This window comes from Paralichthys olivaceus, chromosome 14 (genome assembly GCF_024713975.1).
Source record: "Paralichthys olivaceus isolate ysfri-2021 chromosome 14, ASM2471397v2, whole genome shotgun sequence".
NCBI lineage: Eukaryota > Metazoa > Chordata > Actinopteri > Pleuronectiformes > Paralichthyidae > Paralichthys > Paralichthys olivaceus.
This window is the reverse complement of record NC_091106.1, coordinates 1,224,990-1,250,071: the sequence shown is the minus strand read 5'-3', so window position 1 is coordinate 1,250,071 and position 25,082 is coordinate 1,224,990. Positions and strand designations below refer to the sequence as shown.

At 41.2% G+C, this 25,082-nt stretch overlaps 2 protein-coding genes and 1 long non-coding RNA gene across 4 annotated transcripts in view; 1 reads left to right on the top strand and 2 right to left on the bottom strand.

Annotated features, from left to right (window-relative positions):
* Positions 1 to 1,230: 1,230 nt before the first annotated feature.
* On the bottom strand, positions 1,231 to 14,660 carry ctu2 (cytosolic thiouridylase subunit 2 homolog (S. pombe)). The gene is made up of 16 exons (XM_020103562.2): positions 14,349 to 14,660; positions 13,134 to 13,208; positions 12,081 to 12,159; positions 10,132 to 10,191; positions 8,966 to 9,026; positions 8,750 to 8,859; positions 8,233 to 8,483; positions 7,669 to 7,804; positions 7,409 to 7,540; positions 4,839 to 4,930; positions 4,535 to 4,632; positions 3,570 to 3,662; positions 3,252 to 3,357; positions 2,830 to 2,896; positions 1,790 to 1,848; positions 1,231 to 1,399 (listed from the first exon to the last, which is right to left on the bottom strand). The coding sequence occupies exons 1-16, from the start codon at positions 14,402 to 14,404 to the stop codon at positions 1,339 to 1,341; spliced, it is 1,536 nt and encodes a 511-aa protein (XP_019959121.1). The 5' UTR covers positions 14,405 to 14,660; the 3' UTR covers positions 1,231 to 1,338.
* A 513-nt stretch (positions 14,661 to 15,173) lies between these two features.
* On the bottom strand, positions 15,174 to 16,969 carry LOC138413654 (uncharacterized). Its single transcript, XR_011246064.1, has 2 exons — positions 16,828 to 16,969; positions 15,174 to 15,342 (listed from the first exon to the last, which is right to left on the bottom strand). It is a non-coding gene; the product is annotated as an uncharacterized lncRNA (long non-coding RNA).
* LOC109639875 (E3 ubiquitin-protein ligase RNF166) overlaps positions 16,502 to 25,082 on the top strand; it is a 22,322-nt gene continuing 13,741 nt past the window's right edge. The window contains exons 1-5 of one of the 2 annotated variants that reach the window (XM_020103563.2): positions 16,502 to 17,096; positions 18,987 to 19,143; positions 20,002 to 20,114; positions 20,394 to 20,508; positions 22,995 to 23,102. In XM_020103563.2, the coding sequence (XP_019959122.2) occupies positions 16,906 to 17,096; positions 18,987 to 19,143; positions 20,002 to 20,114; positions 20,394 to 20,508; positions 22,995 to 23,102 (684 nt within the window). In that variant the 5' untranslated portion in view covers positions 16,502 to 16,905. The remainder of the gene's footprint in view (positions 17,097 to 18,986; positions 19,144 to 20,001; positions 20,115 to 20,393; positions 20,509 to 22,994; positions 23,103 to 25,082) is intronic. The other variant, XM_069538860.1, reaches the window with a different exon arrangement.

Below are 25,082 nucleotides of genomic sequence, written 5' to 3'. Positions count from 1 at the left end.
CAGCCACTGTTTATTTACTGTTGACCTGACATTTCTGTCATTTTTGATGGGCTATCATGGAGCCCCATGATGGCCATCGTGAATTCCCTACTTGTTTGGGCATGGCACATTTGATGAATGATATTGTGAACCCCTGTGTGGCAGAATGAAGCCCAGTACCTTGCCACAACAGCCAAGGCATCGGGGCATGAGCACTCAAAGGAATCCTCTCCTGACAGGTTACCCTCCTATCGGGAGGAGAATGTTGTTCAGCCTGATGTTCTCTCTCTCTATGTTCAAAATTCCTTTTATGGATGATGAGCAGTCTGATGGTGCTACTGGGCTAGAGTGACCTAAATACACACAATTTGAGGGGGCGTCCAACCTCACCAACATGGGTGGCAGTGAGCCTTCACCCACGGATGTCATCTCAAAGGTTACAAGTGGGATTTGGGCAGGCATCACTCAGTCCCCCCATCAATCAGTAGCTGTACGTGTGGCTGGTGACTACTTGCACATGCCCAGGAAGGCATGGAACACTCCTAGTGGCGTACCTTGGTTCAATACAGGTTGCAGGAGACTGGCTAAGATCCAGTATGCTCCCGGAACAGAAATGGGGGATATGCCTCCAGTTGATGGCAGCTGTAATGTCTCTGGTTTCAAGTTTCCTATTTAATACATAATGGAGCATTTTCTGTGTCTAATGCCCAGGTCCAGTACGTCAACAAAGGGGGCTATATATAGATTCAAGATGATGATATAACCCACTGTTTTGGATGGTGCATAGCTCTGCCTGCTAAAGGTTTAATCAACATTTCAATTTAATGTCTTGACAGAACATCTTGATTGATAATAGATGTGGCATTGATGCATGTCGTAGTTTTAGATTCTATTTATCTCTACAGATAGTTTTGAATGAGAATAGCTGGGGCATGGCCTGGCCAGTGTTAGCTTCTGTTTTTTCTGTAAGGCTCTACCAAAATGTCTTCAATCCTATATCGCCACACACTTTCTTTCAAAGTAGCAGTTCTGGATTTGCAAGGGAAACTCAACAACCTATGTCAGTTTTGTCAACAAGCTCCTGACTTTCTGTCTTTATTTTTAAAGCCAAAGGCAAAATCATCACAGATCTGCTGCCACACATAATCTGTACATGACACCATAAAGATCAATGAGGCAGATGATATTACAACAACTAGAGCTACCACTGAAGAAGCTGCTTTTTTATGAATGGGCGAATAAGACTTAACATCATGGGAAAAAAGAGGTACTTTAATATGTTCTGCATCTAAAATGTCAAACCAAAAGTTGGAAATTTAAATGTGTATATAGAACATTCAGCATTAGATCCTCCTCCTGCTAATTGCCTCCTTCACCGTCATCCAGCAGGAACTCGCTGATCTCCTCCCTCATCTTAGACCTGCACAACAGCATAACAACTTAGTTGATGACAGAAGGGTTACATTTCCTAGTTTAGTTAAATTATTTAATGACATTGTAAATGTTAACAGTTATATCCAAGAACAATGTATCCAAGGGCAGCTGGATTTGGTTGTAGATAATTATATAACTTTTCTCCTGACCTGGATGATTATGAACCTTCACAGAATTAACACTCAAAATATTTATCATTTAATAAATGTGCAGCATTTTCTCAATGATTACAACAGCAAGCACTAGTGAGACTGTGGGTTTCACACAAATGCTATTTCCTAAAGCAATTTGCTAGTTTCCTTTTTGGCTTCAGTAGACGACAAGTGGAGTCAAGGTTGAAGAGTAATCTTTTAAATATATCAAATATTCTCCTCACCTTCTTTCCCTCCTTTGAGCCTCTAACAGGATGTACTGAGGGAGATGCTCCACTGATGACTGTTAAAGGAAAAGCAATAGCAGGAGTAGTAAGCTGGGAAAGGCCTAAATGTCATATTGTTGAGAAGAGATGTACATGTTGACCCATAGCTGCAGGTTCCGTGAATAGACTCGCACATCTGGGAGGGGAGCAGGTTGGGTGGTCCAAAAGTGACAAAACAGCTTTAACACTATTATAAATTACAGAAACATTGACTGCACCACTGGCTTGAGATTACAGTTCCATCTCCCTTATACACATTCATGTCCTGTTATCCCCAGGCTGCCAATGACCTGCATATAAAATATCATAAACATCAACCATACATCTCTCTATATCTTACCATATTAAGATTCCTCTTTATTGTCCCACACACAGCATGCAACATGCAAACATGGGGAAATTTGACCTCTGTATTTAACCCATCTGTGTGAACACAATACAGTCCACACAGTGAACAGTGGGCAGCCATGAAGGTGCCCGGGGAGCAATTGGGGGGTTCGGTGCCTTGCTCAAGGGCACCTCGGCAGTACCCAGGAGGTGAACTGGCACCTCTCCAACTTCCGGCCACCCTCTGGTTCCCAAGCCAAGTCGCTATGGACTGAGCTACTACCTCCCTGACAGGTCAGGATATAATTATCATGGCCTGTCCTCTCCTATCAGCAGCAATGTGTTTCAGTGTTGATAATAGAGTTCACCTATGAGGTTTTCTTTGCCCCAAGTGTTATCTAGAGCATTTATACTTCACGGCCAAAATTATTTGTATTTTTGTCAGGAAGAAGAGGCTACCACGAATAACATGACAGGCTTCATCAGCAAAAACTTTAAAACAGAAATAAAATAAACTTAAAAATGAATAGCACGTGACAACATGCAGTATGAGACAAAACTAGTTTTTCCAATGAAATATTTTACACTCATGATAAACACACACAAAGAACAATGGTTGCATTACAAGTGGAAATGACACCCATTCATTATGTCCAGAATGTTTAACTCACCATATCTTTGATGGTCAGGTGACAGCTGTAACACAACAGGGTCTTCAGATTGGTTTCCTCTCGTTCCCTGTAATGAAAGAGCAGAACAAAAATACAAGTGATAGTCATAGAGGTAGAGTGTGAAGAAGATGACTTGAAGAGTTTAATGGTCTGTCTTAAAGTAGAAAGAAGGATTTATCTGGTCACTGAACCAAGGGAAGTCCGCTTGCTGTTGCTACAGCACATTTTTTGCAGTTGCACCCCAGAAATGACATAATGTGATGAGAACAAATAAGGAGAATGACCTTCTCATGAGCCTCATCTAAACAAGGGGCTTATTTACAAATGTGTTAGCATTGTTGTTAGTCCTGGTCTCATCAGTTGTGTATTCAATTCCTGACAATCACTGCCCAGCTAAGATACATAAATATCTAAACACTTACTTGGCAGAACAGCAGCCTTCACCACTCTCAGCTCTCCCACAATCCTCTCCTCCTCCAGAGGAACAGCACTGTCCAGAGGGATCACTTGACTCTAGCTCCACTGGAGCTTTAATGGGAACACAGGAAACAGGTTTTTAACAACTGACAACTGTAAGTCAAAACTCAGCTGTGGGCTTTTACTATACTGCCTTTATACACTGCATTTGCCCTCTGAATGACAAAGAAGGCTCAAACACAGAAAACTGCTGCGGTACATCATATAACTTCAGCCAGAGAGGGTTCTGATTCAAATGAAAATGACATAGATGTATACTGTACCTGGGTTTAGTCGATCGCTCCTAGTCCTGGCAGGATATTTAGTCTGGGAGAGCTGCTCTGAGGTCAGTGTAGCCTGATAGGATGACGCATTCTCTGAAAGAAATGATGGAGACAAAGGGAAGCAAAGAAGGGAGAGGACAAACTCATGAATGACTGACTATTCATGTGGGGTGAAGCCAAACAAGACTTCACTGCTGAGGGTGTTCAAAAATAGCTTGTTAAAAAACCTGTGACCTTCCTTTCTCTGCACACTAGTGATCAACATGTCTGTGTACACCCACTGCCTTAGTCTTATACAGGCTCACAGATGTTTCACATACAGTCTGCACATATTGCATCCTGTTAAGTGAACAATAACAAATGGCCTTTTGGGAAGTATTTCTGTGTGGTTGAGTGAATACTCTGCAGACACAAACTCATTAGTGGATAAATGGGAAAATTATTAAGTTATGTTTACTATACATGACACTGAATGTTAATTGATTGCATTTGGCTCAGAGACGATCTACATGAAGAGGGTAAAATGTTGTTCACACAGTAATAACCATCGGAAAGTTTAACTACAGTTGTCAATAGTTAAATGTTCCTGTACAAGACTCCAAGGAAGGGAAGGTGTGAAATCAGTTCAGAATATCTTAGCACCATCATCTCTGCTAACCATAAAAACGGGTCAGCAATGTTTACTAAATTTTATTTAATTTATGACACATTATTTTTATGGAAACAGACTGCCGTTTTGAAGGAAGCTCACTCCAAGCTATAGAGATTCAGGAAAAAGCTCCACAAGATTAAGAGCTAAAAAAGCATTTCATGAACTCACCAAGAGCAGTTATCAACAATGTTTACTGGAAGAGCAATGACATTAACTTAATTCCTTCTTCTAAAGCCATATACATACAGTAGTCACTGCGTGCTTGCTGTAATTGTCCTTATAGCAGATGATGAGATGTTTCACATACACTCACCTAATGAAGTATCCAGAGCACACACACAGAGCAAACACCTGTCAGAGAGGTCAGCTGTGGAGGAGTTCTTACATGTCGTCTGCAGCTTCTCACTGGTCCTACAAGACAAACAGCCATGTTGTAATGACCTCATGCTTCCAAAGCTGTATGTATCTTTAGAAATTTGTACATTAACTGCTGTATACTGTTTCCAAAATATCCAGCATCAAATATCTAGTGACTATGATTATGTTCAACCACTTACACTGTGTAATTTCTGCAGAATACATGCCCTATATAGATGATTTTACAGTTTCCCACTGACCTATAGATGGTGCTGACAGTAGAGGGGAAGTCGACCTGTAGTTTAGTCACAAAGCTCTCCGTCAGTCGCTGTATACTGGCTTTTTCTGTTGTCTATAAGACAGAGACAGATGCACAGTTAACACAACAGTTAGGGATATACATGTGTTCGCAAGTTTAATGTACACAGACTTACAAAATAACAGCTGTATACTTTGTATTCTAGACTTTCATGAAATTGGTAAAATTGCCAGTTTTAACATTTTCAGCTTAAAACTGAAAGCTCTCATTTTAAGTAGTCAAAACCTTTGCCATGCCATTTTGCTTCAAATTGTGGTATGGGGCTTTTTCTCCGCTTTCAATATCCTTGAGTTGTATGTCGAACTTGATTAGAGTCCACATGTAGCAAGAGTGGACAAAGGCTGACATCTTGGGGCAAGAAGAGCCTTGATCAGGGAGGTGACCAAGAATCAGACTGGGCTTCAGCAGTCCTCTGCAGAGGTAGGATAATCTGCTAAAAAGGAAGACCATCTCAATGGTCACCACCAAACAGGCCTTTGTAGTAACAAGTCTAGATGGAAGCCACTTTGAACAGAGGTCATATGACAGCCTGTTGTTTGCCATACAATATTTAAAGCATTCCAGAGCCTGAGGAAAATTATTCTCTGGTCTGAAGAAACAAAAGCTGAATACTTTAGGTAAAAATCCAAACTATGAGTCCACTCCTCATCACCTTACTAATAACAAGATAGAAAAGTCCTTCAAGAAAACCTTGCACCAGAGTACACGTAACCTTAGACTGGCATGATGGTTCATCTTAAACACAACAGTGACCCAAAGCAAAGTCTTTTCAGAACGAGATTTAAACCACATAAAACACCAGTGCAAAGACCTAAAAGTGTCAGTTCACTGATTCCATACCAGAACAAAATTTAAATCACAAGCTGATCCAACTTGTGTAAATTTCATCAAGGCAACTCATGTGACTCAGTAGTGTGTATGGCCTCCCCGTGTCACATGTGCTCAGTCTGAACCTGCTCTCATCTGTGAAGAGAATGGGGCGCCAGTGGCAGACCTGCCTATTCAGGTGGTCTCTGGTGGACCACCAGAGGACATAAGGCAGTACAGGAACGTATGTGCCAAATATGGATTAGAGGTGCCTAAATCCCAATGGGAAATACCAGCTAAAATCCTGTGGGACTTCAGATTCCAGACTACTGGCTAACCAATCGGACACAGTGATGGTGGACAAAGAACAGAAGAGGGCAAGAAGTACCAAAGGATGAAAGAACAGCTAGAACAGACGTGGAAGGTGAAATGCAATTTGATCTCTGTGGTAGTGGGAGCATTAGGGGCTATGACCCCAACTGGGAGAGGGGCACATCTACAGCAGGGGTGTCAAACTCAATCACAGAGAGGGCCAAAATTAAAAACTGGGACTAAGTCGAGGGCCAAACAGGTTCAACATTTATTAAACAGGATGGATAGGATATTGAATAAAAAAGAAAACATATTTAGGCTTATGTTTGGCATCTGTTCTTGGCTGCCAGTTCATTAAATGTTTGGGGTTAGTTTCTGTCCTTTGAAAACCCTAAAGAGGGAGTGAAGGTGTGCATCAGTCAGACGACTACTGTGTTTTTGATCATCTTCATCAAAGACAAAAGCGTGTGGGTGAACTTGAGGGGGCAGGCGCTGGGTTCTCTGGAACACTGGAAAAATAATTTACTAACACCAAATACTCGGCATGTGAGGAGGGGCACTCACTCCGAAAGTCAATTTCTTTGTCAATTGTTCTCTTCTTGCAAAAACACAGGGATTTCAAAAGCATCTGTTTCATCTGCAACAAAAAAACAAAAGCTGCGAAATCAGCCGCTGTTCTCAGTTCACTGAAAAAATGTCCAATTTAACATCTGTGTTTTCTTTACTCCTCCCCTGCATCCGCCGGCAGATCAAGTCAGACACACTCAGACCAAGTCTAACCCAAAATCACCAAAAGAAAAACTAATTCATCACCCCTTAAAAAACACTATTTACATTCAAACTAAAGATTAAATGATTGAACTGATACAAGAATGTATCCCTGGATGGTCAGCATAGGCAGTGAATGTCTTTCATACTCACAAGAATCATTAAAGCTTCAACAGCTAAATAAGTTTAAAAAGCTCTGCCTCTAATAGAATATTGCAAAAACACAGTTCTTGCTGAAAATGTGTTGCTATGTCTGAATAACACTAAACCTCTGTCTTAACGGCAGAAAGCATCACTACCAGAAAGACCACATATGTGAATGGATTATATATCTTGTCAATTTTGTTTAAACTTGAATTTTAGACTACATTATAGACTATAGTCTGTTGAAGTGCATGAATTTTGAATTAGTTAGAAATACCAGTCATCCAAATAAAACAGTTTCCTAAGAACAGATGTAGGCAGTCATATAAAAAGTGGTGTTGGAGAGATGGTATGAATTGTTAGTAGACTTATGGCTCTACAATGCTCACTGACATTTGAGAAAAGACCTTGTCTATGGTCAGTGTACAGAACCTTGACATTACTCTCAGGATAACATCAACTGCCCTAGGCTGAACTTACCTTAGTGTCCAGGCTTGGTATGAAAACAGAGGCCACGTTGAAAAAATGGTTGTAGTAAGCGATTTCTTTGGCTGAGTAGTCCCTCATTGGCCTGACTAATATTATGTCACCATACCTGGAGTCTGAGAAACCCTGTTAAAAACCACACACACAATTATACGCCATCTGATATCATCTTTTTAGCACATCATTTTTGGGACCATGATTAACAGTCAATACAATATTCTTTTTGTCACAGTCTGTCAACTAAACACACACACCGTGTCCTGAGCCAGCTGTGCTCCTCTGCCAAGTGATATACTGGTGAGCAGTTTAATTGCCAGTCTGGTGCAGTTGTCTCCGAGCATTACTTTTCTGTAGCCCTCAGTACGAGCTGTGTGCACCAGCAAATGCTGCCTTTGAAAAGAACAAATGGGGTCAGAGTGGTTTGACAAGGAGCTAATTAAAAAACATTGACTGAGCTTTTTCTGCATGATTGTTTTTACTACATGATCATTTTGACTGGGAAGGATAAATATTAACCATATTTTTTCTGCACATACTACTTCTCATGGCCTTGATTGTGTCTGAGCACTTGATTTTGACTGTGTTTTTATTTCAGTAAAGTGGTTAATGTTTCGATGGGGAAAAAAATAAGCGGATAATAGGTTAAGTACTGTAATGGAAAACTAAAATCACTATACCATATGCTTTATATTAATCACACTATATACTATATTTTGCATACCATGTGTAACTATCAAGATAACCTTAGGTGTCCAGATTTACAGGGTATTACAGCATGTGTTTGTGTCTTATCTCCTGGGATTTACACACACACACACCTTAATGTGTTCAGTAGGTCATGTCTGGCCGTCAGTGTCTTAGCTGAGACAATCAGCTGCTGGAGGAACTGTGTGTGGGCCACTGGAACCACTGGCGGTGATGTTGGCTCCTGGTCTTTTGGATTCAAACAGCTGCCACTGTTACTTTTAAGGAACTGATCCACAGCTACTTTGTAGGCACTGGCTGGCTGTTGTTGTGATGATGATGATGATTGGGCCGTCACAATGACTGAACTGGGAAGGTCTAGAACCTGAGTGGACGAAGGAGGACACATTCAACAGTTAATTTGTATAGCACATTTTTTTTCTTTTTTAAACTACAGTCATCTTTTGTTAATGCTGACAGCATTATTATTATGTTACAGGTTCAACCTCTGATTCTCCTTGTGACTTTAATGCAGGTAGATTACAAATTGCATGTGAGAAGGGGCTTTACATTCATCATGAATTTAATGACTGTCATCCTGAGGGGTGTAACAGACTGTGAGAAGTCAAACTGTCTTGTGCCTTCATGTACCTGTTCCAGGGGCACCACATAAAAGGGGAAACCAGTAGCTCTGAACACAGCTTTCAGCTCAGCCGCTGTCCTCTGTCTCTCATCAACAGACTGGCCTACAACACCACCCTCTAGGAATAACCACACACACACAATCAGTGGAAAATGTTTTGGCCACAATCATTTCAGAAACGACAAAAGTCATAAATAATAATAGATACTCCAAATTTCATTTACCATCAATGTAGACAATGCCAGGTATGAATCTCAACTTTTTGTGAGCATTCTGACTCAGTCCCTAGAAGGAAAAAAAGTTTTCAGTTGAATTAATATTGAAATAAAGACAAAAAAAAGGGGAGACAAACAAATGTATAAATCTAAGATTTAAGAAACACAAATATATAAGGGACAAGTGTTTTACATTTTAAACTTCGGGACCACACAATATTCAAAGTTTGGGTCTAGAAAGCAATCTAAACTGGATCACAGCTCAGCAACGAGCAGTGGAGAGAAAATGGATCAAGTTCTTAAAAACAACTGAATCAAATGGACCAGATGAGGAATTTTTAATGGATCAATTTCCATTTTTAAAAAGTGGAGCAGTGGTTCGCAATGGCGACTCACAGCAAGAGGGTTTCTGATCCAGCAGGGGTCTTTCTGTGCATGTTCTCCTATGTCTGCGAGGGTATTCCGGCGTCCTCTCACAGTCCAAAGACATGCTGGGATTGGCTCTAGCTTCCCTATGCGATCCTCAAGAGGATAATTGGAATAGTCTTTAACAAATTTTGGGATTTTTTTCGAAACGCTAATGTTCCTGGACTTCTATTTTACTAACAGCCTTTTTTGTGAACCTGTTGGTTTACCTGCATATATTAGCCAACTTCAACTTTTGACTTCAAGAATCAGAAACTATGGCAGAAAAAAATATGTCCCAGCCAAGTTCATCACTTTTTAGTGTCCCTCGAAAACATTTATGTTGTGTTGTAAGTATTTTGTTGTTATTAGCATTTTGTTTTGCTGTTAGTATTTACAGAATATTCTAAATGCCATGCATGTGTAAAATAATGAAGATATTTCCATAATTTGCATATGTTTTGTTTATTTCCGCGTGTTGCAGTGTACTGAACTCTCAGGGCCAGTGTAGTCTGTACTCCGGCTCAGGCCCCAGAGCGTCAGTGAGTTCCAACACTTGATGTTGTTGATAAGGTGTGAATGGGTTGAGGTCAGAGATCTCTGCAGGCCAATATCCAGTATTAACAGCAGCAACATCTATAGCCATGTGGATGACTGGAGTTCTTTTCAAAAAGGAAAGTCTACCAAAACTATTAAAAAAAAAATTCGTAGTAACACCTGTGCACTGTCAAGTTCACACAAAAAGTTCGACCGAGAGAAAAAAGTTTTACCTCTTGGACTTGACTGAGCATTGAACAGGACGAAGAACCTCCAGATACAGCCAACAGCACCTACAAGCAGAGGACATTCACAGTTATTGAGCTGTTGCACAGTTGTAGACTTTGTCTATGAAAATAATTTTGTGTAACATATTCAGAAGATTAATTGCAGGGGGGTGAACTTTGTCATGTTTTGTTAGGAGAGAGGAGAGTTGAGAATTAAGTATTGAAGTCTACAAACAAAGCACAAACACTACAATTTAGAAAAGCCAGGAAGAGGGGTCCAGCAACAAAGGAAAACTTTGCTGTATCTGGTAAATTCAAATAATCATACAGACTGATCTAAATGTATCGGCTGAGGGTTCTGCTCAGTATATTAGCTGTAACTGTACTGCACTCTTCTGGACAGACACTTCAGATGCTGTATCAACCACAGAGAGTACACTTATTACCACATGGACTTCATGTTTCCTATTCCATTTGATCTTCCATCCCATGGTACAAGATTGGGCTGGGCAATAATTAAAAGATAATTGTTTTCACATCAGTCTATATCAATATATATCATGATATTAGGGCTGTCAAAATTGTTCCAAAATGTCGTTCGAATATTCACTCTAAAAAAACATATATTCGAACCATTCGAATATATGCGCATGCACAATGCGCATTATGTCAATAACAGGAGGATAAACTAAAACAAGGAGCAGGGAGAAGGATCTGAAGTGCCCGTGTTTCGGCTACAAAACCCCTCTGAACCGATCCGAAACCAGCCCAAATTTGTATTCATTCGCCTGACAACCGTGGTCGCGTCTCACTTTCAGCAGTGAGTGACGCTGTGCAAGTGCAACTCCTGCGGCCTGGCCCGTCATGCAGTGCGCCCACTCGCAAAACAGCCACTGATGTGTTTTTTTCCAAAGTCGAATATTAATTTTCACAATCGAATATTCGTTTTTTAAAAATATTCTAATATATATTCGAATTTAGAATATTCGTTGACAGCTCTACATGATATAAATCACTATTTCAGTAATTTCTGCTTCAGATATAAAACTTTTTTTGTGGGAACATGCTTTCAACACAATTTGCAGTGCACGCTACTCTGCTTCTTGTTGGACTTTAAATAGACAAAATATCGCCCCACTACAGGATTCCTCTGAGCCTTCTTTTCAACAATGTCTTCGTCTTTTGAGTCTTGGGCTGTGTCCATTAGGGTGTCTTCTTCGGTAATGCTGTCACTTGAGTTTTCGTTAACATATTCTGTCATCATTTTCCATTTTGTCACATTAGCACGTGTGCTGCTGTATGTGTCAACCTAACCTAATATACACATGATTGGTTTGGCACCGTGCTATTCGCTTTAACATTGGCTGTTTGTGTTGTCTGTCAAAACATGGATGGAATGAGTTCTGTCGACGTATCTACCATGTTTTATATTCCTATTGAGGAAAAGTTATTTTGAGATAATTATCATTATTGTTTAACACCCAGCCAGGATCGCTACCTCTATCATGACTGCCCTCTTCTGCTCTTTGTCAACCACCACGTCTTCCATGATATTTTCTCTGCCTCCTCATCCTCCATATTCTGCAGCCTGTGGCACTTTCTGAGCAAATCATTCTGGGGGGGGCATCTTCCTGATGTATTCATGGATGCTCCTCGTTTCATCTTGGATCATGGCTCTGACACTCACTAATCCTCACCCCCTCTCTTTTATTTGCTTTTGGAGTCTCAGGGTTTTATGACATCAGTGGCATATGTGTCCTCCTGTGGCCATCCAATGACAACTAGGATGTACATGTTGATGAAGCTATGGCCTTACCATTTAATTTTTAAGTTGCATGGCAACCTTTGTGGCCATTCAAGTATATGGACCACAAAGTCCCTGTCAGCCTTACCATACAAAGCAATGTAAATGTAAATTTCTAAGTGAAGCTCAGTGGAGTTTCTTCTTTGCTTACCTTGTCTCCAGGGAAAATTATCCTATTTTTGCCCAGCATGGCCCTAAACTTGTGAATGAAGTATTCCTTGAAACAGCCCCTAACACAGACAGAGAAATGATTTGAGCAAAGTCAGTTAAACACAGTAACATCTTGAAAAGCCATGTAAATGTTGTAAAATAATCTCTTTCAGCAACCCCCCAGCTCCAACAACACAGCTGGAAAAATTCTAGCAATCCCCGAGTTCAAACCAGTCTTCCCACACACCCTCATGCAACATTGTTCTTGTGTTAACACTGGTATTACTATAGCTGCTTGCAGACCTGCACTGAACTCCAGAGATGCTTCTCATTTTCTCCGGAGGAGATGTGTGTGTGTGCGCTGCACCACCCCTCAGATGAATTCTGAGGATTTGTTGCTGTTGTGAATGCGTCTGAGCAGCGCATTTGCATTGTGTATGTGTAAAAGGCAAACTGTGGAGAAAGTCCGGACCATATTCTGTGGAGATCCTCTGCAGGACGTGTCTGAAAACAACTTACTATGTAAGTTAGGGGCAGATTCAAACTATTGACTAGTCATGACTAAAGAACTGTAAATTCTCAAACAACCTCAACTTTAGTGAAACATGTTGTATTTGATACAGCCTGTTATTCCTAATCTGCCTTCTGTTATAATTTTGAACCCAAATTCAGACCTGGGGGGTATTATATCAAAGTAGCTAAACTAATCCTGAACCGATGATCATTGAGCTCTATGAAGAAATCAAACTCATACACTGAGAGTATAACGCCAAGTCAGTTAACTTCAGGGATATCAATCTGTCCATTTAGGAAGCACAAGTGATTTTGAATCAATTTCATCTGCTTTGATGGAAATGAAAGTGACAACAGGTGCGAGATGCAGAAGTGAGACAACCCCCCAAAAAGGGAATGGTTTTGCATGTGGTGGCCACAGACAATTGCTCTCTCCTTATTAATAATGATAATAATAACTTGAATTTCTATTTTGCCTTTAAAGAGACCGAAGGACGCTTTACATGTGCAGGTGAACAGTGCAGAGTGCTGGATGCCTTACCTGCAGTAGGTATCTCCTGCTCTGATGACAACAGCTGCACTCGCCTCTTTGCATTTAACACATTTCTTGAAAACACTGAATAAATGGAGGAAAAATGAACATCTTAATCTTGCATTCATATGTTATGATATGTATGTGATGACATTTGTAAACAAACATGAAAATGTATTGAGCCTCTATTGTCTCCAGGTTTCTTTTACAAGACTAATCTGAGTCGCAGAGTTAAAGTACCACCACCTGTTCCACATGTTCTGGCAGTCAGTTAACTGTCTCTTTGCTGTCTTGATTCATGGAGCAATCGCCCACTTTGCCTGCCATGACAGTCCATGGATCCACTTGACCTTCCACCATGATAGACAGCTCATGATGTGGACTAGAGTATGTGGGCCACTAACCAAAAGGTTGGTGGTTCGATCCCTGGCTCCTACATTCCACAAGACTCTGAATGACGGGTGGCCCGGTGTTCCAGCTTAACTGGTGATCAGGTTAATTAATAATATTTTTCTGTATCTGTGTTCCAGATGCTTTTAGCAGATTCGTCATTTTCATGAAACGTTTTTATTTTGTCATACAGGTAGACGATGCATACTTAATAGCAAGCTTCAAAGACAGATGATTATATTTGATAGGAGACCCAGGGTGTTATGAGTAATACACACATGGCCAGCTCAAGGGAAATTGCTTTTGTTTACACTTGAGAGTATACATAGTGATCATAACAATGCACAGCACACACCAGTAATATGACTAGTCATGTGAAAACATCACCCCCTTCAACAAGGTAGATGCCGATTCTGTGTTTTTAGGACTAAAGTAAGCGAACATGTTTTTTATTGGATGTATCCTCCACTCATTGCTTTTATTTTATATGAAGGTGGATGTTCTTGATGCGCAGGGCTGAGTCATCTGAGAGTGGAAAAAGTCCAAACGCTCCACAGTTAGTTTGCTTTTGGCTACATTTATATTTAGTAGTTATTGTAATGCAAGTGCGATTTATTTGTAATCAGCAAGTAATTTGTTGTCATTGTACTGGAGCAGCGTCAGTGAGTGAGTGAGCACTGTATGAACGTGAGAATGGTCAAACTGTGCTCCAAAGCGCTTCGAGTGGTTCGAGAAAAGTGCAGTATAAATACAGACCACCCGCTGTTACCCACACGTAAACAGGACACATGGCGGCAGCACAGAGGATCAGTGGTCTCTTGACGTGGTTCCTACCTGGGCACCTCCGCGCGGTCCAGCTCGCAAAGATAGTCTTCATCCACCTGGCACATTGTGAAGCACGTGATCTGCTGCTCGCACACGGAAATAGTCGTTTTAAAAGGTTTTGGTTATTACACTACATTGACTTTTGGTTGACAACAGCGAACGTCATGTGTTTGAGACGCGGCACTTGTTGATGACGTAAGTTAAAACATTTCTTCTTCTACTTTTTAATTCTTCTTCTCCTTCTGTTTGACGGCGGTTGGTAAACAGCTTTTAAGTACATTGCCACCTTCTGGATTGGAGTATACATCAGATATTCCGGCGTTAACTAAAAATCAGAAAATTGCCCTGTACCCTTTATTTACAGTCTATGCCTGTACCCTACAACTTCATGCTCCACTGTTTCTTGTGACTTGAATAACTCCTCTGTCTGTAGCATGTTCAGCATGTTTGTTCATTATTTGTATGTACTATTCAGACCACTGTGGCCAAGTCTCATCCTCCAGATGGACTCCATTTCTGTTACATTCTCTCGTCCTCTGCACACAAACAATATGTTGATAAAAAATATAACTGCGAGTGCTGACCTTGGTGTGTGCGTCCTTGTATGTCTTTGTTCTGTGACCACAGTTTGGTCAAAACGAGTTAGGTCAAGCTGATTGGTTAAGCTTAGCTAACAGTTATATATCTGGTCAAAGAGCACAGGTCATTTAGTTTACACAAAACATATTGTCAAATCAATGTAGTTGGTTAACTGCTTATTAAGGATACATGATTCACCTAATCCGAAACAATTTTAAATCATAGACATCAGTCATAGGCATGAAACAAAAGATGGAAAGATTCACCAGCCCAACCTTTAATGGGCCGTCGTAACCGGGTATGTTTTTACATTTATCGTCTGGAGAGTCTAAAAACAGAAATCAAATCCAAAACCAGGACCTGGATGTTCCACCAGTTGTGCCAGCTGAGCCTCCGCCTCCAGTGCATTCAGCATCACGGTCATCTGTTTAACGACAATGCCACAAACATGTGAGGCAGTGTGCTAACACTCACAGACCGTATTGAACATGGCTTCTTTTACATACTCAGATAAACTACTGCAGTGGCCAACAACTGGGTCAAAATCACTGTGAGATCATTTTAATATTAGTTTTTCTAAATGTATTATCCCTTATCAGTCTAGCCTTTTTAGACAAGACCTCCGGTGGACATTTGGAGAATTGGGTCCAGAGTTTCTCTGGAGTTTGCCTTTCACACATGCACAGTGCAGCAGGATATTCTCTGCTCAGACGCATTCACAACAACACAGAAATCTGTTCTGGTGAGGGTTGGTGCAGCAGACAGAGGCAGAATAAAATGTGCCATACATGTGTTCTACATGAATGGCAAAGTTTTTTCATCTTGCGTTCGAGTAATGGGCTTTAATTTGTTATCAAGACATAATTAAAATGTTGATAATGCGAAACTCCGGAATTCTGCCTGTGTTCTTCTTCTACTTCTATGAGGTTTTACGGCAGCTGGCATCCAAAGTGCTTCGATACCCTTTCAATTTATAATTCTTACTCAGTTTCCATTTATTTTAAAGTCATCTGTCCAGTCCAGTCTCCTTTAAAATCTAAATAACAGTTTCCTCCCTTGCAGACACTCTCCACTCTAATATGCTATTAACAGTGTTCTCTATTGGTCCTGTTTTGCATAGTTGTTGCATCAGTTCTTTCCTAGCTCTTGTAGATTTCCATGATGTAAGGATGGGTTCTATTGTTTCTGGTTCTTGATATTGGTCGCAAATACCCGTCAGATGTTTTCCTATCATATGAGAGGTGTAGTGTTAAGGCTACTATGCCCAATACTCTGTTCTTTCCATCTTGTGCCCCTACACTACACATTCACTCTATTCCGGAGTGAAGGTTAGTCTCTTCCTTTAGTTGCCCTATCCCAGTGTCTTTGCCACTGTTGAATTGCTTTCCTCCACACTCTGCTGTTTATCCCTGATTTTGATAATTTTGTGTTGACCTCCACCGTTCATTTTGTGACTGCTGCTTTTGCCAGTTTATCTGCTTCTTCATATCCCTGTGTGCTGGAACAGCTGAGAAGTGGACTCTGGAATTGTAGTTCAAGGCAGATTGCTCATGCGTATTGGGACTACAATGCCCATAAAGCTCAGCGCATGGGGATTTTGTTGTAGCCTCTCGTGCTATTCGCAAATGTTAACTGGAGTTTTCATAAACGCTAATCTGACAACCAAGTGGATGTGGCCTCACATGCTCTGCACGAGTTTATAAATCGGGGATTTTATCCAGGTCACCGTCGTAGCACCAAGCTGACACTCATCAACAAGCCCGCGCCCAATGTTTACTTCTCCAGCATGTCTTCCGAGGGAGAGTACTCTAACGCTTTGTTGTGGTGAAGATGGTTTAATAGTGACTGCACTGAGTAGCCATCATGTTTGTTCGACAAATAATGAAAATGCGAAGAATGCACTAGCAACCTGCAGTTTGAACAGTTGGAGAGCTTCTTCTCTCGGGAAGAGAGCTGTTATCGACAGCTGCGGATCCTCTCCGGCTCCATGATGGCGATGTTTCGGAGCTTTGTCTCAGCGAGCTCCCAGCTCCGCCAGCAGCAGCAGCAGCAGCAGCAGCCCAACAGCGGCTCCTGCTCACCGGCATCCCCGACTGAGGGCATCGAGAGCCAGTTCTCATGTCCCATTTGCCTGGAGGTCTACCATAAACCCGTCAGCATCGCCAGCTGTGCTCACACGTAAAGTAGCTACTTGTTTGTGTGTGTTACTGTGTGCGCACATGCAGTGGGTTGTCCTTTCATCAGGGTCTATGATGTGCTGTGTGTTGTTTTGCTATAGAACGTGTAGCACTGATACTGTCATACAGCTGTGACTCCTGCTCACTACTTCACTCACCTCTATCCTCTGGTTGGAAACACATAGGAACTTTTCTAAAGCAACAGGAGGCTCCTGTATCCAGATGTTCTGTGACATCTAACATGTAACATTAATGATTCAATCATAATATAATAATTGAATTAAATCAGATTAACAGTACTATAGACTATCTGGTGTCATTTAGAAACGATGTCTAACAGTGTACGAGTAGATTTATACTTCCACATCAATCATTTTGTGTTAATGCGCAGTTATAATCTTAACTTTCAAAATTAATTTATTTTACAGATATGCCCTTAGCTTTTACACATTACCTGGCATGTCTGAAGTCAGATTTACCTGTGGATTTCTTGTACATTATCTTTTAGCTCGAGCTCTCAACAAGTATCATGTACTGCAGCTTTTATGAACTGAATTTTAAAGGGGAAACTCGTGACAGCATTCTGTATAAAAAATGGTGCCAGTGTAAAGGTAAAAAAGTAATGTCAGTCCTTCATAATGTTTGGATTGTTCAGAAAACAATAGTTAATAATAAAATACAAAAACATACATGGTGACTTAATCAATGTAAACTTCATATTTATTTACCTACTGATTCCACAAATGTCTTTCTATTTGTCTGTCTGTATGTGGAATGCATATCTCGCAAACCATGTATATTCTTTAGGGTGTAGGGAAATGCAGTGTCAAATATGGTCTGGTTTGGACAGGCAATACATTCAATATTAATACAAAATAAGATAAATAAACAAACAGGTGACCAACGCTCTGTAGCAATCAGTTGGAGTGGGGCAGCATGCTAATGACAATGAGAGAGTGAACCTGTATTTAGGGAGCAGAGTTAATTGTCATATTTTATTTAATAAGCACAAGAAAACAAATATATACATATATACTGTAATATGGTGAATTATTTAATTATTTCTATTGCTGATCATTCAAAATACTAAAAAATTGTCCAAACTGTTTGTCATGTACTGGGTATGAGACAAACATTTAGTCAGACACAGATTTCATGGAGTGCTGAGGTAAAGATGCCACCCACATCCATGGAGACCTGGGCTCCATCCTTCTCCTGGTGTTTATACCAATAGTGAGAAGGTACTCATGGATCATGACATCATGTATTGAGGAGGTAGTCTGTCTGTGTGGCCCTCCACAGGTCTCCCAGTCAAACCAAGGGCACAATTCTGCAAAAGTGTCCAGAAAACAAGCTGACAGTCAGTACACAGATCAAAACTCTGTGGGTTCCTATGACAGACAACAGGCTACAATACCAAAATAACAAAAACATCTGTTCCAGAGGGTTACAGTTAGGGTTAGAGTTAGAAAGTGGAATATGTTTTTTCTCTGAATTAGGGCTTGCTGTGGAGGAAATGGGCAACTTAAGATCAAGGTCATCCATTTACAATCAAGTCAATGGTGACTTTCTGTAATTGAAGACAGCAAAAAGAAAAAAACACTACTTCTATTTCTTCTCCTCTGCTGCTAATGTGGTGAAACGAAACCATGACTGGGCTACTGGTAACTTTTGATGGAATTTGTGATAACTTATATATTATATATAATATTGTAACATTTACTAAAATTAGTGATTCAAGTAATAAGTTATTCAGGCGTCTGTCGGGTTAAAGCTATTTAGAGCGACCCCCCCCCCTATCAGAAAAGTTTTGGGGAGGGCGTCTCAGATTTCCATCTATCCAACAACAATTTACATTTCTTCCCCTGCTGTCTGTTGTCTGCCCTTCCAGTTTTTGTGGGGAGTGTCTGCAGCCATGTCTTCAGGTGACCTCGCCCCTCTGCCCTCTGTGTCGTGTGCCCTTTGACCCCAAGAAAGTGGAGCGCTCCTCCAGTGTGGAGAAAAAGCTGGCCTCATACAAAGCACCCTGCAGGGGTTGTAACAAGAAGGTAGATGATTAATTACTTACCTATAAGTAAATCATCATTTTGTAACTGACTTTGCTAGAAAATATTAGAAGGTACAAGAAGAAACAACATTTTATTTTTCCATTATATACAGTAAAACAAAATGGTGCTGTCTATAATGTTTAAGAGAATTGGGTCCTCACTTGACCTGGAATATGCCTTTCACACATGCACAACACAGAGGGAGGTTCTCTGCAATCACGTGTTCATGACAGCAACAAATCCTCCATTATTCAGGCGAGAGGTGGAACAGCCGGTGCAGCTGGTGCAGCAGACAGAGGCTCGAGGGATAGTTCACCAAAAATTGAAAATTCCCTCATTATCTACTCACCACTATGCCATTGGAGGGGTCTGTGAAATATCTGCAACGCTGTTTACCCCTGAAACTCAAAAAATGTTTTGTGGACTCAAATACCCCCTCACTTTTATCCAGCCTTTTATCTGCTGCAGCAATCACGTGATATTTACATATTAGTTTTATTCATATTTGCATCTGTTGCATGTTAGAAATGTCATCAACCCCCCCTTGCTCGAGATCCCCTGCTCGTCACATCAACGTCTGACTGCTCCACGTCTCACCTTAAAATTGCCAACACATGCACCTCCTCCAGAGAAAATACGGGGGATCTGTGCAGTTTACTGTATGTCTGAAAGCATGTTTGTTTTGCTGTTTTGTTGTTTATTTTTAGTGAGAGAAAGGAATCTTTTTATACACTTTTTATGAACACTAGTAAAATTCAGAGTGCTGGAAACAAAGATCCTGCTAAAAACTGCTAACTGTTTAATTTTTTAAATAATTTTCAATAATTGTTATTGATAAACAGTCATAACTGTTCTCAGGTGGCTCTGGTAAAGATGAGGTCCCATATTGCTTCCTGTCCCAAAGTACAGGAGCAGATAGCCAATTGTCCCAAGTTTGTCCCCGTGGTACCCACTTCCCAGCCTATACCAAGGTACACTGCAAAAAACAACACAAACTACAGCTTCTTTGAGTCCCAGCCATAAGGGGTGCTGTAACATCCTCCTTTATCTTTTATCTGATCTTGACAGAAAATCTCATGCTATTGTTATAAACCTACAGTACATACCACACGCAGTGCACACAGGCTGTAACTACTCTGTGTAGAGCAATGATATAAACCCATTATAGATGATAAAACATTTCATATTCTCACATATACATGTGTCCAAAGTGTACAGTATGAGTCATAATTCTCTCTTCTCTTATGTAGCAATATTCCAAATCGGTCAACATTTGTGTGTCCATTCTGTGGGGCCAGAAACCTGGATCAGCAGGAACTGGTGAAGCACTGTATGGACAACCACCGTAATGACCCTAATAAAGTGGTAAGAGACTTCTCACTCATATAGTATATCTGGAGTAATTTAGGTGGGTCCTTATCTGAAGTGTCCTTGGCTGAAGCCACTAATTGTCAAGAACCATTTCGCATGGTGTGAATCAATCAATCTGATTTCTTTTAAAGTAAATACGGTGACACTTGTGTAATGCTGCATGATGGATGCACTGGAACCAATAGAGGCCTATCCGAATAGAAGTGAACATGAAGATTTTCTGGACCATAATGATGACTGGCTCATCAGCCAATTTAGGTTCCCCAGAGCTGTGATCTTGGATCCATGAGCTGAACTGGGTCCAGTATTAGACAGATCAACCCAATGGAAACACACCTTACACAAGTGCTCACACACTTGCATACCTAGGGTAAAAGGTGGTGTATTTATGAATGTACACTATGACTGAAAGAAAGACAGATGCTACTTCTACTTTAAAAACCCAGATTTGGATCCTTGAGGAACAGAACCAAACTATAATGACACTCAGTGGAGCATATACCTCTACCCAAGGCCATAGCTCCTCAAATTAAATCAAGCCGCACCACATTTCACACACTCATATATATTATTTCCCTATCTGTGCCCATGTACACTGCTTAAGGGGTTAAGGGAATTAAGGGAACACTTAATCATCACAGTATATGAGCAATCCAGTTAAATTTCAGGGATATCAATCTGTCCATTTAAGAAGCACAAGTAATAATGAAAAAGTTTCACCTACTCTGGTGCAAATTAAAAGTGACAACAAGTGCAATGGAGAAGCAAAAGTTAGGCAACCCTCAATAAGGGAATGGTTTTGCATGTGGCGGCCACTGACAGCTGCTCTCTCCTTATCCTTCCTGACTAAGTCTTCTGTAGTTTTTTGTCATGCCACTGTTCTTGTCACTATTGGTAGCGTGAGGCAGCATCTGTAGCCCGATCAGGTTGCACAGGTAGTCCAGCTCCTCCAGAATGGCACATATGTGCAGTCACATGTCTGCAGTTCAAGAAACATAAAGGATATGAACAAAACACACACAACGGAAAAACATTAAGATACAACATAGGTTTACTTTGACTCCCAGCACAGTCTCAACGGCATGGAGGAGATACCAGGAGACTGGCCGTTACACAAGGAGTACTGGACAGGACTGTAGAAGGACATTAACTCAGCAGCAGGACCAGTATCTGCTCCTTTGTGTGAGGAGGAAAAGGAGGAGCACTGCCAGAGCCTTAAATAATGACCTCCAGCAGGCTACAGGTGTGCATGTTTCTGACCAAACTGTCAGAAACAGACCCCATGAGGGGCCGACCTCTTCTAGTGGGACCTGTGCTCACAGCCCAGCACCATGCAGCTTGACTGACATTTGCCAGAGAACACCAGAAGTGGCAGGTCTCTTGACAGATAAGAGAAGGTTCACACTGAGCACATGTGACAGGTGTGAAAGAGTCTTGAGAAGCTGTGGTGAATGTTACACTGCCTGTAACATCATCCAGCATGACCAGTTTGGTGGTGGGGGACGGTCTGAGGAGGCAGGAGGGTCGCACAGACATCCATGTCATAGCCAACACTACCCTGACTGCTGTTAGGTACCAGGATGAAATCCTCAGAGATTGCCATAGTTTACGCTGGTGCAGTGGGCCCTGGTTTTCTCCTGGTGTAGGACAATGCCCAGCCTTATGTGGCCAGAGTGTGTAGGCAGTTCATAGATGATGGAGGCATTGATGCCATTGACTGGCCCTCTCGTTCTCCTGACCTAAATCCAATTGTGCACCTATGGGACATTATGTATCGGTGCATCCGACGCCTCCAAGTACAGCTCACTGATGCCCTGATCCAGTTCTGGGAGGAGATCCCCCAGGACACCACCCGCCAACTCATCATAAGCATGCTCAGACGTTGTCGGGTGTGCATACAGGCACGTGGGTGCCATACACACTGCTGAAAAACATTATGAGTTGCTGTGATAAAAGTCACGCAAGATGGATCACCCTGTGAGTTCAGTTTTTGCCTTTGATTTTCACTATGATTTTGAATCCAGGTCTCAATGGGTTAACGATTTTGGTTTCCATTGACCATTTGTTCTCAACAAATTATAGAATGTACATCAGTAAAAATGTTCAACCTGAATCATTCGTTTATCAAGATCTGATGTGTGATTTAAATGGTCCCTGCATTTTTTGAGCAGTCATCAAGATCCAAGCAGTATTCCGTGGGAAAATGTTGAAAAAAACCACCCTTTCTGATTATGTAAGCAATCCACCCCCTCAACTGAATCTGCAGCAAAGGTTTTCCTTACCCATACCACATCCTTCCATCAAGTTTACAGGAAATCCATTCATTTGGTTTTGTGTAATCTTGCTTTCAAACAAACAAAAAAAACACCCAACAAACAAATAGATGTGTTATGTTTAGTTCACTGTCTAATACAGTTGCACATGAGGTTTTGACCCAGAATTTTGACATTAATTAAGCTAAGCTCTGTTTGTATCTACAGGTGTGTCCGGTGTGTTCAGCCATGCCGTGGGGAGACCCCAGCTATAAGAGCTCCAACTTCCTCCAGCATCTCCTCCACAGACACAAGTTCTCCTATGACACCTTTGTTGTAAGTCCCATCCTGTCCACAAACATTCATCCGGTGCATCTATATATTCAATTCAATTCAATTCAATTTTATTTATATAGCGCCAATTCATAATTTACATTATCTCAAGGCACTTTACATTTAAAGGTCAAGACCTTAAAACAATATTAACATAGAGAAACCCAACAGTTCCCACAATGAGCAAGCACAGGCGACTGTGGAGAGGAAAAACTCCCTCATTAACAGGGAGAAACCTCTGGCAGAACCAGGCTCAATGTGGGCGGTCATCTGCCTCGACCGGTTGGGGTGAGGAAAGAAAAGTAAGGGGGGAGGAAAGGAGAGATGGGTGGAGAGAGGGGGAGAGAAGAGAGAGATGAGGTGGAGAGGGAGAGACCGGTAACAATTTGGCACCATCAAAATCAAGGCTAACCATAACAATAACAAAGTATAGATCTACAACATGACTAGATATATTAATAAATTGCTAAGTTCTTGTAATAAATGAAGACAATGGGGATGGTGGTCGTTGTGGTCCTGTAGTCCCGGTGCCGGAGTTATCTGAAACGAGATAGAGAGAAGAGCCAGAGGGACTATGGGAGGACAAAGTGACACTTTGACATGATGACATGTTAAAACTAATAAATAAATAAATAAATAAATAAAGAGGTGTGGGGGGGCAGAGAGACAGAGAGACAGAGGGAAGTGAAGAAGTGCTCAGTGCATGATGGGAGTTCCCCCAGCAGTCTAAACCTATAGCAGCACAACTAAGGGATGGTTCAGGACTCACCTGATCCAGCCCTAACTATAGACTTTGTCAAAGAGGAAGGTTTTTAGTTTTACTTTAAATGCTGAGACAGTGTCTGCCTCCCGAACCCAGAGTGGGAGCTGGTTCCATAGGAGAGGAGCCTGATAGCTAAATGTTCTACCTCCTGCTCTACTCTTACAGACTCTTGGAACCACTAGAGAGCCTGTGTTTTGGGAACGAAGTGATCTACTTGGATAATAAGGTGTTATCAGCTCTTTGATATATGAGGGGGCGTGATTGTTGAGGGCTTTAAAAGTGAGGAGCAGGATCTTGAATTCTATTCTAAATTTTACCGGGAGCCATATAGCCTATATAGCCTTGTGCTTCTCTGTCCCTCATTTTTACACTTGTGTCAATTTTGTGTCCATTGTCTTGACACTTCAAAATGTAGACAAAAGGAGCAGAGGATCAAACCCTTCACATTCTGATTTAAATAAAACAACAACTCCATTTTAACTTGAAGGAAGCTCCTACAGAACCAGACTCAGAGTGGGTTGGTGAGTAGGGGAGCCAATTGAGGCAGTCTGTCTTGATTGGTTGGATTGGGCGGAGAGAAATGGGTGAGAAACTCTTCAGCTAACTTTTTAGTAATTATTTATCTGAGTATGCGGACAGCAGCATGTTACAAAATCAATCAATCAAATTTTATTTGTATAGCCCATATTTACAAATCACAATTTGTCTCATAGGGTTTTAACAAGGTGTGACATCCTCTGTCCTTAACCCTCAACAAGAGTAAGAAAAAACCACCAAAAACCCTTTTAACAGGGAAAAAAGAATGTAGAAACCTCAGAGAGAGCCACATGTGAGAGATCCCTTTCCCAGGACGGACAAAAGTACAAGAGATGCCATGTGTAATGGAGAACGTCAGAGAAATAAGAGTACTTACAGCATTGGTTAGAGTAAACAGTTTGTAACACAGTGGAAGGTAAATGAATTGAGGAGTTATTGTCAGTAATGGTAGAGTATCTGAGTAGACATATTGTATGTCAAGCAGTCTTGTTGTAATCATAGTCCACGATCAGTAGCCACCACGATCAGGATATACCATCAGCTGCCACCGCATGATACAGGATCCACCATTATGATCATGATCTCTGATTTGCGATCCATCATCATATTCCCCGATGTGGATCTGCAAACGATAGAGCACAGGGACTCCGGGGAAGAAGTCAAGTCAGTAACATGAATTGATG